This window comes from Cebidichthys violaceus, unplaced genomic scaffold (genome assembly GCF_023349555.1).
Source record: "Cebidichthys violaceus isolate CVI_PGR_0920_01 unplaced genomic scaffold, fCebVio1.0.p SCAF_23, whole genome shotgun sequence".
NCBI lineage: Eukaryota > Metazoa > Chordata > Actinopteri > Perciformes > Stichaeidae > Cebidichthys > Cebidichthys violaceus.
In genome coordinates this window covers 8006264-8020055 of record NW_027176406.1, presented here as the reverse complement: position 1 = coordinate 8020055, position 13792 = coordinate 8006264, and the positions used below count along the sequence as shown (strand labels likewise).

Below are 13792 nucleotides of genomic sequence, written 5' to 3'. Positions count from 1 at the left end.
TGGATGTAGATGTGAAAGAGCCTGCATGACTAAGACAGGGAGAAAGACAGGAAGAGAAAAAGGGGAAAAAGAGGACCACCACGCTCTCAGGATAAGACGAGGATGAGAACACACAGACAGTCAATGAGGGAATCGGCTAAGACAGGAAACACAAACATACACGCAAACAAATAGACTAAACAACACACAACAGAAACCTGCTGATTTGTTCATGCCTTTATTGCACAGCCCGCCATAAAATACAAATCACAGACGCAGTTAAACAGTTAAACTAGCCGTCCACCTGAACACACAGAGAAAACGGTCCTCTCAGTGACAAGAAAAGACACATTGCAGGACACTTCCTTAATAGTCACTCCAAAATCATGTGAAAAACAGATTTAGTGGCAGACAAACAGCCATCCATTCAGGGCCACTGCAGGAAGGACAGTCTACAGGGCATCACGTAAAACAAGTGTCCAAACACGTGGGCGCACACATTTTGTGTGTATATATTTGTGTCCAGGACAAGGACTAGTGTAGCTGACTAGCAGAAGCTGTGACTCAAGAGATAGTTGATATAGATAGTGTGTGGCAAAAACACCCCCTAGGGGCTGCTTCGTGGTAACAGCACGCTCTAAGTCTCACTGTGTACATGACCATGACGATGGAGATGGAAGTAGTGACGGAAAACTGTGCATTTTTTTATAGTTTACCAAAAAAAAAAGTTTTTTCTTTACGGTTCATTTTAGAAACAGCGTGTCTGTGAAGCCATTCACCGGAGCACAGAGCTCAAGTTCCACATCTATTGATCTGGGACCTGATTCAAATAAATGCTTTCAGATATGATGATGAGAGCTGTGTTCATCTGATATGGCTGCAGAGCACACTATCTCACATCTCATCCTCTTTGTTGCTTTGTCCCTTCACACAGGCCTTAAATCAACTTCCGCTGGAACACGAGACGATCTCTCTCGGGCACTTTTTGGTGTCTTTCACTTGGCTTTTGTTTGTTTATTCAAGTTTTCTGTCTCTCCCTGATTTATTTATTATTGTTTTTACACCTCTTTAAGCACACATACAAATACACACACACACACACACACACACACACACACACACACACACAGAGACAAAGAGTGCCAGTACACTAAAGATGTTCCTTGTCCATCAACAGGGGCTAGTGGGGAAGGTGCAGAGGTCAGGGTTTAGGGGTCAGAGGTCAACTAATCGGTCACTTCATCAACTCATTACTCTGCTTCTTAATAAAAGGATTAAAGCAGGCAGGATGAGGTAAGCACCACCTCTTTACAACCTTTTCCCCCATTACATCCTATAACATTTGAAGTGCTTCTTTCTTTTAATAGATCAGGTTCTGGTTCTCTACATATTATAGATAAAGTGCTGTATTTGCTTAATTTCACAACGGGGTCCTGAACTGAAGAGATTTAACAACTCCTGCTACTAGATGGTAATATTATTTTTGAATATTGGAAACACTGCCAAGGCAGCTGAAGAAATTAGATAACCAGGGTTCCCTCATCTCTGCCAGACAATATATGTGATTGCACAGACAGCAGAGCTTCTCGTGTCTGCTTTGTCCCCGAGAGAGTATTTTGTGGTAAGAGGGCATTAGACTAATGCATGCGGACAAGGAGAAACCGATGATCTATTTGTTTGTGTCAAGGGAAAAATAAATGCGCCTCTGACAGATTTCCTTTAGGCTCTTCCTCTGTAATTAATCTCTCTCTAAATGTGACCTCAAAGAATTGCTGCTGGGTCTGTCCCATCCTGCCTTCTCTCCATTGTTGCATTCATACATTAACAAAGTTGGAGATCATCAAGGTCATCTATCCAGGTGGGCAAAAAAAAAAATGGACAAAAACAGGCCAAAATTAACACACATACAGCACACGGTCTACTGCTATCAGAAATCTTCATATCACTTCAGTAGGAAGTTAGATAAGAAACACTGAAACTGAAAGAAAGTGTGTTTAAACAGGCGATAGCGTGAATGACCGCATTAAAAGTCTGATTCTCAACTAGCATTTAACAGGGGGGAAGTGGTGGATTAGATAGGCTGAGGGTGCACCTGGACAAACAGGCTACGTGCATGTGCACACACACACACACACACACACACACACACACACAAGCCTGTAAACTTGACATCCGTATCCAAATTGGTGCAAAACAGCGTGACCTGTGATTCTTTCTGTAATCAACCATGCCGCTTTCTTATCAAAACCTTTGATCTGAAAACTCTCATCTAAGTGCTGTTAGTTAGCTGAAACCAAAACGGAATAATCACACATCCAAACGGTGAGATAATAGTTTCAGTCAATATGATAACGCCATACAGTATTGAGACAGGTGGTTGCATGCTGATTTCAGTGTTAGTAAAGCAGGCTCAGCACAATGTGAAGTCAAACACCTGCTCCCAGCTTATCTTGTGTGCTTGTCTGTTTGTGTGGGCATATCATAATGAGGTCATTATGGCAGCTAATGGGAAGCAAATAGAGGGGTCCACCCGCTGGCAGCCACACAATGACACACGTCAATTTAGAGACCAGCTAAGGTCAAAGAGATAAACAGACGGAGACACCTTCCCTTGATGGTACAGTATATGTTCATTCCCTCACTGTTTGTATTGTAAACAAACCATGACCATTTGTGTTCATACATATTCCTAACTGTATTTACACTGATGTAATGCATGAGTGCTATATGAATGTGTGTCTTTCAGGATAAATCTGAATAATGTATATTTAAAATACTTTAAGAAAAAGAAAACTATTTGTTTTGATCTCTTTATCTCTATAGCCTCCACAGCTCGCCAAAAAAAAATGCCTTTTAATTACAAAAACAGCGTTTAGTTAAAATCTGGAAGGAAGAAATGTGTCAAGGTTTCCCTTCCAGGCAGCTGAGAAAAGATGGAATACACACACACACACACACCACACACACACACACACACACACACACACACACACACACACACACACACACACAAACACAGACGGCTGGTGGAGCTCAGAAACTTTGAGGCCATAAAGTTTGACATATGGAATGGCGTGTTAATCAAAGACTCCACGCTCCCAGCTGGAGCAGCCTCACTGGGAACACAGTCTGACATGCATACTCGAGAATGTCCTTATGTGTGTGTGTGGTTCTCATGATAATGTAATCCCTGTCATCCTTTGTAGTGATGGTGGTATTTGTGTGCCTGGTTTTTGCACGTGTGTGTATAGAATGTGATTGCTACACCCTTTACAACATGACAAAGGTTTTATACATTTGTTCTTTTAAACCTCTTCCTAACGTTACCCTTTAAATCTCCATGAAAATGTTATATTTATATAGTTTATAGGAAGGATTTGCTTGATTACATCAGAGAAATCTGTTGAGAGGGATGAAGCAGAGCAAATAGTAGGGGTCTCCATGGCAGAAAGAGAGACAGTACCACGTCTCTCTAGCTTCTTTTGTATTTGTCTGCCGCTTTCCTTCTTCATCTCTCACCTTTCATTAACTTAAATCAGGTGGAACAGGAACAAAGTGTTGAGTTTGTAGGGAAAATAAATGCCTTTACTCATGCTCTAAATGCCCCTCTATATTCTTTGTTTACATTTCACTCTCTCCCGAATGCAATCAAACACACACATAAACCCTGACATCTTTACATTGCTGACAATAGAAGCTGGGGAAGCAAAACCGAATATGATCAAAGCACAGACCACTAGCTGGGAATATCCTGCTCGTCTTAAGATGCCCTCTTGGACTGTTTTTTTCCAGCCTGCTAGCCCATCACTGTAAACATATAATCTCTGCAGCCCCAACTGATAGAGCAACTTCTTCACTGAAAGATTTCCTCTGGAAAGACATGTATACTGTACATACATGTATACAGCATGCTGTTTATACATCTATATACTGTATATATATATATATGTATATGGGTGTTAATGCATGTTTGGGGGAGTGGCATTAACAATGGACGTATTGGAATCTAATTCAATTAAATAAAATAAGTGGTTGATTGTCTCATTTATGCACATCCATTTTGACAGTTATGTGTCAATCAAACTACAAGGATGCATGTGATTGGTCTATTCTGCAGATTTGTTCTGAAAGCAGTAAACTAAACTAACCACAAAGTGATAAGTGGTCCTAGTGTTCAAAACTGGCAGAGATGAAGCATGTGTTCATATAGAAAACTTTAGATTTTGATTATGTATGTTGCTATATTGGTATGGATTGGTCTGTAAAATTAAAATGCATGCTGACGTGAAATACCACAGCACAATATATGGCTGCTGCAGAAGCAAAAATAATTTGAAAATGAAAAAATAGAAAAGGCAGCCTTGTCAAAAATGCTTACAGAACCAGTACAGTCTTCCCGGATTCCTAGAAGGGCAGATCAGTAAATAAAGACATTGTGAAAGAGGATAAGACAACACGGAAAAGGAGAGCAACAGAGAAAAAGAGTGATGAGAGGAAAAACAGAGATGAGAGAAACAAAGAGTGCTTCATTGTTTTCATCTTGCTCATTACTGAAGGGAACGACGATAGCATAATATAGTGCTAATGGGGGAACAAATTGTGTGGAGTTCAGCTTACATAACTGCTGAGTGACTAATCACACAACATGTTTCCTTGACACATGGACAGCTAGCACTCTTTTTTTCTCTTTCTGTGTCACACACACACACTCAACCCTCAAACAAAAATAGCCATTTTGTGAATGTTTCAAATAATTTAGTAAGTACAAAAATATTGCCAATTCCAACCAGCAGCCAGGAGAAAGAAGACGTCACAAGTTCTTGCATGTGGCCATCTGTCATCCAGTGATGCATTCACTGACCCACCCCCCTGATGTCAAGCACAGGCCCATACAGCAATGGTCCACTGTCACTACCTACCCAATGAGACCACATGTGCAGGAACATCTGATAACCCAAATAGCCAGCTGTTTGTAGAACGAGGGAGGAGTGAGAAACAGAGAAGGAGGGAGAGACGGAGAGAGACGACTGTGCAGTCAGATTCCATCTGGCACATCAAAAGAAGCCAATGTACTTCATACCCTGACTTCATAAATGCCACGACAGAAGGCATCAACATGCAAAAATGATTACTCTAAAGCTGATATTTGCTTCATTTTCTGTTTTGTTGCCTGTAGTAATTTCTGATCATGTACATCATTTAGGATGAGCTGAAGTCACAGATGCACCTTCTAAGTCAAAGTTTTGTGCCAAAATGTACCAATGAGAGCATGTAGTGTGCTCTACAGCAACTGAGCCATATGCAAAGCCCTGCTGGCTGCTGTGTGCAGTTTCCCATAAATGCCGGAGGATCACATTGGCCATACATCAACACACTTCTGTCGGTAGGGGCTCCAGGCGCGACAACCGCAACATAACCACAATGTGACCGAACCACCAGCCAGCCGTCCGGCATCATCAGCTGGAAGTGAAGAATGAGGAAGAACAGACGAGAGTGAGGGAGACTGTAAGAGCGACAGAGAGAGAGACGAGTGGAGAATTATAGACGAAGGAATAGCCAACTATCTGCCATGTCACTGTCCAATCTAGCAAATCAGACAAGGTTTTCACTAGCTAGGAGCGCTCAGCACCGCTAACCCACAAATGACACAACAAGAATTCCTGTGTGCACCGCATTAATGGTTGATGCTAGCTGTGTGTAGCGAGACAGCAAACATGACAGCCAGTCGAATAAATTCTACATCATGCATGGTTTCATGGGCCGAGGGCGACGCCATTACACTGCTTGGCATGCCAAGGGGCCTTGAGTGCATTAAAACCTGATGGTTTATGGTCTACTGCCACATATTTCTGTGGTGTAACTCTAATCTGCCACATCAGCCACCCAAGTACGTGGTTTTTTTAGACTGTCCGGACCTATCACATGTTGCACTCTGCTCGGGGCTGCTTCAGAAGCACTGACGTGCAATCAGAGGTCTGCGTGCCTGTGCCAAGGAAGCACGGTAAATTGTCAGCTGACGAAAGACTGGAAAGAGTGTGTTTTGGGTTTGGTCCGTGGAGGCTTTAGCCAACAGGAAAGCTCCAGTGTTTTCCTCTCCATGGGGCATAATGGATTCTCCCCGCCAATGAAACACTATTCCGGCTGGCGGCCGCCACCTGAGAGCCTTTCCCACAACACCCCCTCCTCTGTCAGAGCCAGACCCAGCCATCACCGGAGATCTGGGACAGATGGAAGGATGGAGAGACGATGCTTGAAGAGAGGAGGAATGTGTAAGAACAATGAATAGGAGCAGATGGTAAGAAAAAGGGAGGGACAGAGGGAAATTGGCGTCCCTCTCTTTCTGAGATGACGATGGAGAATCATTTCTGAGCAATGTATCTGAGCGCCACCACCCATATCTGAATACACAATACAACACACACAGACACATCCAGTTACCCCCTTAGCCACCCTTTGCTGCATACCCTTCCTCTTCTGCTGCATCTGTCCATGTTCACCCCTTCATGCCTCCGCAAACTTGAGATGAGCAGGCAACAGAGACCACGAGGGCAGTACACTCTGGAACAATGGCCCATTTATGATGTTATCAGCTTACACACATGCACTCATAGTCCACACGCACATTTGGATTGCTGGCATCACGCAGGATGTTGTGCAAACCTATCAATGAAGCCAGTGGGCTCACAAATGTTTTGTACCTTCTTTCATTATCGTCCAGGTGAGCAAACAGCACATTCTTGGAAATGGCTTTGGCCAAGGCGGTCATGGTCTTGTAGTCCTTAGGGATCACCTGTGTGGACGAAGCAGTAATATCCATTACAGTATACTGCATAAACACTATGCAGGTGGACACATGAAACAGACCAGCACAAACACATAATGGGCCTGACTTCAAAAGCGGACTAAATTGAGTAATTAAAGAGCAGCATATTGGCAAACTCTGAAAGGAATATCCCACACGTGTGTCTGCGTATTTTTGGAAAAGCCCATCTGTTCAGGGACTACACTCAAAATGTCATACAGCCCTTAAAAATTCACAAGGGGCCTGAACTCATTCATAAAACATGCATTTTCATGCCCCAGACTCTGTGGTGTGTGTGTGTGTGTGTGTGTGTGTGTGTGTGTGTGTGTGTGTGTGTGTGTGTGTGTAGAGGAATGGCAAAGTCTGTAGCCACAACAAAGCCACAGAAGTCTGTATTTATAAAGTGGCATCCTAGAAGAAACCTTTTACCGTAGGGTGAGAAAGGCAAGAGAAAGAGAAAGAGAAAGAGGAAGAGTGACCAGACCAAACCGAACCATTCTTGCTACAGAATAACTTGAGGAGGGAGAGGAGTGTGTCCGTGTGTGCATGTGTTTTGTCTCTGGTGGTGAGGGAGAGGAGGGGGTAGGTTGTAATTACGTTAGAGCAACAGATGTCTCCACATGAAGACGACCACGCAGCACTGTGCACAACATGCACACAAATACACACACAAAACCACATCACATATGACTTAAAAAAGTACCAAAATGTATCTATCTGCAGCACTCGGGGCCTGGCTACTCAGTGGACAGAAAGAGAAAGAGGCTGGTCCGGCCTGGAGTTAGTTGAGGACACAGAAACCCAGAGGTGGTATATGTAATTCTCAGATTCTGATTTTAGGTCAGCCACTTTATCATCGTCCACAAGATCCAGCTCCAGTACTGTCACCCAGGGTATCATCAAATGTCAGGGCACTCAGCTTGTAACCAGCTTTTGAATCACTGTCCTTTTTTACGGCTACTTGTCAGGGTGAGGTTTACATATTCTGTTCTAGCCAATAAGTGGGAGAAAAGATGGATTTCAAATGATTTACCAGCTGTGCCTACAAGCAGCCAATCACACTGTGCTGCTATATTACATGTGTACTCAATAATAAAGTAAAAAAAGTAAAAACTGAAGTTAGGCTTCAGAATTACGCTTCCATCTGCATTTTTGTTCAACAGCCTTACATAAATTGGGATTTTAGCTGTGATACAAAGTTCCTTATTTAATGCCACAAGAACCCTTTAAAGTTGGAGGGAAAATCGGACTGGGTGCCCATTTTGTTTCCAGCTCGTCAAGAGGGTTTCCACAGTAGTTCCCATCAATCTGACGCCAGCCCTGCAATTCACTCTGTCAGAGTCATCTCCGGGCCGACAGGCCTCACAATTTGTTAAGACTCATGGCGCTTTACAGCAAAGCTCTTTTTAATCAGATGAGCAGGGTTAGCTAATTGATTGTGCTCTGTTTAACAGCTGCTGATTTTCACAGTGGAGTAATTAATGGAAATGATGATGTCGGGAGATGTCGGCACATAGAGTGCATGTGTCTGTGTGTGTGTGTGACTGTTACCTCAGTGTACATCAATGGCCAGATGAAATGCTCTTTCATACTGAAGCAATAATGGGCTTTCATCTTTTAATTCAATTTTAATGAACTTTTCTCTGATGGCCTGTTGTGTTGAGTAAGCACATGAATTCATTTCTTTTTCACATGCAGCTGACGTGGCTGTCTGATTCGTTGCATGTGTGTGTGTGTGTGTGTGTGTGTGTGTGTGTGTGTGTGTGTGTGTGTCAGTCTGTGAGATAGTGAGGGACAGTGAGGCTGGAGATGGGGGCAGGCTTGTTGCCTCGACACATAACTGTAGTGTCTGGTAGAGACTTTAGAGCCATAAACACAAATGCTTGTGGGTGTGTGCACACACCTGACACACACACACACACACACACACACACACACACACACACACACACACACACACACTGCATGCTCCAGTGGTCATGCGATTACAGCGTGGTGATGGGGGTTCGTGCCGTTTTGTCATTACCCGGCAATTAATGGCGCGTCAAGTTAATTACAAATGAGCAAGCATGGCAATGATACAATGACTAGGGTGTGTAAGTATGTACAGTATGTGTCTGTAAAGGTGAGTTATAGTTTCTGGCAAAGGGGCACACTTTCCAATAGCTCCATTAAATTGTGGAATGATCACATGACAAGACGATGCTGTCCAAAATGAGAAAAAAAAAGAGAAATTATTTTACCTTTATCTCTCAACTATATTGTCTGGCATACTGTCTTACAAACCAGAGATGCAAAGAAAAACCCAAGCATAAAATAAAACAAAACGTTTTAAGTTATTCTCAGATTTTATATAACGTTATTATGTTACGTTTGTTTCTCAAACAGCATTTTCATGAGGAGCCCAGTTTCTGGAATCAGAGTAGGGGATTAGAGAAACCCATTTTTTCCAGCTAGAGGTCTCCTGGTGAAAGCTGATTTCTTGGCTATGTATACATGTAACCAGGTTTCTTATCAGCTTTCTGCATGAACACATGTGCATGACAAAGAACTAAGATAGAGCATGCAAGATATTTGATTACATGTAACAATGCATCCTCGCATTCAGAACTATTTAATTCAATGACTGAAACAAAGTGGCCTCTAGAAGTCTTAATAATAAGTGAGCTCCACAGATTAACCTGGTTTCTTGTGTGCATGTAAAGGCATTGAAATGTGGGGGTCAATCTGATGTTGATGTGGTTTAGCTCAGTTAGCTATTAAATAAAACTAACGTGAATGAAAACCCTTGCCCTGTACGGCACATCTTTAGATTTCATGACGAAAATGTCAATTATCTGCAAAAAACCTGAGTGGGAGTCCATCACAGAGTTGAATCTCAGCATCTGTGCAGAACCTAGAATCTATTTTGCAGCGAATAAATTCACTGTAAGTGTCCATGTCCACTCATTAATTGCTGTCATAAATGTACACAGCTTATCTCCCTTCACACTGTCACGATGTTTCGATGAATGTGTTTACATTCGTGCTCTTGAGTGGGTGTCAATAGACCAACTGCTCTGTTTCCAAACAAATAAACAAATAAATATGTTTTTGATCACATTGGAATGTATTTTCAATTCATTACACTGATTACTTAGATAAGACCCCTGTGACTTATGCACATATTAATACATGTTTGTATTGTTTGTCTATGATTTTTAACAGCTTTGAGTTCATCTGTGTATGTACTGTATGCATAGACTTCATGTATCAATGTTCTGGCTGTGCGTGCATCTATGCGTCTGTGCACACATGTTTGCGTATGCACCCATCTTCCAACGCTGACCTTGCGTACGTAGCTGACAGCGTCCTCTTCAGTGTACACCTCGGCGCTGACCCCTCCCCTGCGGCGCCGGGCCTTAACAACAGGGTTGGGCGGTGGGGGAGAAACCTCGTCATCGTGTGAGTCCGACTGGCTGTTAGATTTCTGGCGTGCCATGATCTGCTTGCATTCTTCCTGTGAAAACAAGGGGAGAGACAAGATTGTTAGAGAGGGACAAGCATAGAGAGCGGCACACAGAGAGGGAGAGGAAAACTCAAGTTCAAGTATAAATAGCAGATGATCCATCAAACCAGTGGCCCCTGTTGACAAACTCAATAAATGCGAAAGTAAAATCAACTACTATTGCAGCTTCAGTCAAGACAAACCTCTCTCTGAACACCCTTTCTGACGTCAAGCGTCATGTGGATTCTTAACCGGGTCAGACTGTACAGTGGACATGTCCTAGTCCTGAGTGCACACTGTCTGGACATCTGGCTGCTAGGGTATGAAGTGAAAGGCATCAAATATTAATAACTGCAGGCCTGAACATGCAGAGAGAAGACGGCTCAGCAAGGTGCTCTCCTCCTCTCAGATAATCAACAAACAAAAAATAAAATAAAGACCAAAAACCAAAGATGAAAGGGGCGACTCGGTGCCTCTGACTGCCTGTTGCTTCAACTGCTGCAGGTGATGAATTATTGATTACACACTTGATTAACACATTAGCATGAGTATACAAGAAGACCCATGCAGGATTGTTAATGTGTGAGATAACAGTTTGTGCAAAGGTAGCCAACATCCACTGCTTTGTGAGTCTCCACTAACAATGCCTGGTGTGTGTCTGTGTGCACCTGCTGGCACAGTGTGTTTATTCCTTTATTTGAGTGCATCGGGGTGTCTAATAGCACAGCGGGGAATGAGTCGGCAGCAGTATTTTTCACCATTGCATGTTTTGGTACGGTAACAATCTCATCTGTTGGCTGGTTCACTGCATTGCTGCTGGGTAGTCAGAAATAAACAAAGGTGTCTCAAAGGGACAGGACTCCAGGCAGGCAAGTAGCAAGAGGTGGCACTCTCACACTGCAGTACAGAAAACACCACACCGACAGAAATCAGGTAGGCAGCTGGGTGATCCGTCTCTCTAGTGGTCTCTCCTGCTCCATCATGTGAGCAAGCTGGGTTTCTCGTTTTGCTTTAATCGAGAGACACACATTGACAATTTGTCAATGAATTGCTTAACTGATCAACAAAAAATGTATCAGCATGGCCAAACATGTTCTGGTTCAATCTTCTCAACAGCAAAGATTTCTTGCTTTTCTTTTTACCTCTATGATAATAAACTCAATGTCTTTGAGTTCACACTGCTGGTCGAACAAAACAAGCCATTTCAATAATCACTTTGGGCTTAAACAAATTGTGATGGCCATTTTTCATTGTTTTACTGACCAGAACAACAGCAGATCACTCGATAACGACAAATAAACATCAGTTGCAGAAAATAAGATAATTTAAATCTATGAATAAAACAATTTACTTAGGTTCATGATTCAAGTTCATATTGGTTGTGCTGAGACAATAACCAACGTAAAACATTTAAGGCAGTTTGTATTCTACCTTTTATTCATAATTGATTATTGATCATTAACAAGGACAGCAATCAATTAAGGTAATTTCTTGTTCACACCACAAAGAGCAAATGCAGACAAAAGATGCAAAGCAGACACATTTTGCGTCCGGCTTTTGTGGCTCCATTGAGTTCCCACCACCTCTAAATCTTTAGAGTGCGTTGTATAATTCAAGTACCACCATTTTCTTTGAAACACAGCGAGGCAACTATTTTTCTCTGCAAACTGGAGAGGGGAGAAGAAAAGAAGAAGACCTGGAGCAGCTGGGAGCAGGGTGATTACTGAGTGCCTTGAGCAGGGAGCAGAAATGGCTGCTGCTTCACTCTGCCCATACACTGACAGGGAGGTACAGACAGAGACAGGGAGGAAGAGTAAGACAACAGAGTGACAGAGAGCTCGCAAAGGCGACAGAAACAAAGAGAACCACAGCGAGAGATGGAGAGAGGAGGCGGCAGCGAGGGGGTGACCTGAAAACTGAGACAAACGAAACTGTCGAATCCAGATCTTCCAGCAGTTCTCTGCACGTTCTTTCTTAACGATCATCCCAGCAGCATAATGTAATGTGGACGGAGAGCAGTAATACAGCAATGCTATAATGATACAAAACAGAAGCCTGTTGGACACTTCAGCTTGCACTTTCACTCAATTCTTTGAGTTGCTATCCTTTCATCTCATTATCATTCTCTCTCTCTCTCTCCATTTCACTGCGTTCTCTGTCTGACTTTGTGTCCCTCCTGCCAATTACATCCTGAGGTTACTGTGACGCTTTGCTCGCTGTCTGTGTAAAACGGTGTGATGATGCAGATCACACGCGCGCACTTCTTGCTTACGCAGAGTCACTGCCTAAGGGAACGCGGCCAGCAGGAGGAGAAGATGGGAGGTAGAGCCGGAGAGCAGCATCAAGACGCGATCTCACAAACACATGCACAGGCAGACTGCGGGGAGGGGGGGGGGGGGGGGGGGGGCTCACACACTTCAGCTTAATCAAGGTCTGCAATCAGGTAACACACTACTATCGCTTAAGACAGCGAGGGCAAAGCCATAACAAACACAACGCTTCCCTTTCTTTCAAGCAGTGCCGATACATACATAAAAAAAACTCACTGTTAACACACACACACACACACACACACTCACTCAAACTAGTTGGTACCAAGCGTCTTTACCTTGCAATGAAACATCACATGCATCGACAACAAACACAGTGTTGTACACTACTTGCTCCTGCCTCTATGAGATTATACAGGTTAGCTCCAGGAGGCTAACTACAGGCAACGTTTCTTAGCAGAGGTATTTACCATGGCATGGAGGGCCCCTGGCCAGGCGTGCTGTATGTCCCCTCGGCCTGTCAGACGCACCAGGCATCAAGTCAAAGTGTGAGCGTGTCAAAGTGTGCATGGGAATCAACACGCCCGGATCCCCAGCTCATACACACCTGACACACATGTCACACCCCAGCAGCAGCAGCATCTTGCCATACTAGCACAGCGACAGCTATGTGTACGTCTTGTGTGTCAGGTTAGAGAGTGTGTGTGTGTGTGTGTGTGCGAGTAATCAGAGATTAATCCAAGTTTGTGTGTAAGAGAGAGTGAGAGCGTGGCGAAATGTCTGCAATCCCCACGACGGAGCAGCTGAAGAACAAGACTACTGATGAAAACACTGATCACAGCAAAAAGCCTGTTTCTCCATCGCTCCTGCGCAATTCTGTGTCCCTGCTTTCCAGCCCTCTCCCTCTCACTCCCTTTCTCTCCCTCTCTCTCCCGCTCTCTCTCTCTCTCTCTCTCTCTCTCTCTCTCTCTCACGCACACATTCACAATCAGCTGGCGCAATGAGCGGGCTCCTCTCCCCCCCGTCACTATGACGACCGGGTACTGTGAGCATCCTGAATAGTTGGCGGTGAGTCTGAGCTGGAAGCTCACACACCTACATTTACACACACACACACACACACACACACACACACACACACACACGTTCTGACGCCTGTTGACAGATTGTCTCTCCCTCACTTATCCGTCTTCAGGGATTCGCAGAATCGTCACTCCCATCAATACAGACTTCTGTTCTGACCAAATGGCGTGT

The 13792-nt window shown here is 43.7% G+C and overlaps 1 protein-coding gene across 2 annotated transcripts in view; it reads right to left on the bottom strand.

Moving 5' to 3' along the window:
• Positions 1–13792, bottom strand: part of prkar1b (protein kinase, cAMP-dependent, regulatory, type I, beta) — a 59063-nt gene that overhangs the window by 35060 nt on the left and 10211 nt on the right. Inside the window, exons 1-3 of one of the 2 annotated variants that reach the window (XM_068718869.1) lie at positions 13009–13457; positions 10110–10280; positions 6678–6769 (exon numbers count right to left, since the gene is read on the bottom strand). In XM_068718869.1, the coding sequence (XP_068574970.1) occupies positions 6678–6769; positions 10110–10280; positions 13009–13011 (266 nt within the window). In that variant the 5' untranslated portion in view covers positions 13012–13457. Of the gene's footprint in view, positions 1–6677; positions 6770–10109; positions 10281–13008; positions 13458–13792 lie in introns of those variants that run through there. The other variant, XM_068718868.1, reaches the window with a different exon arrangement.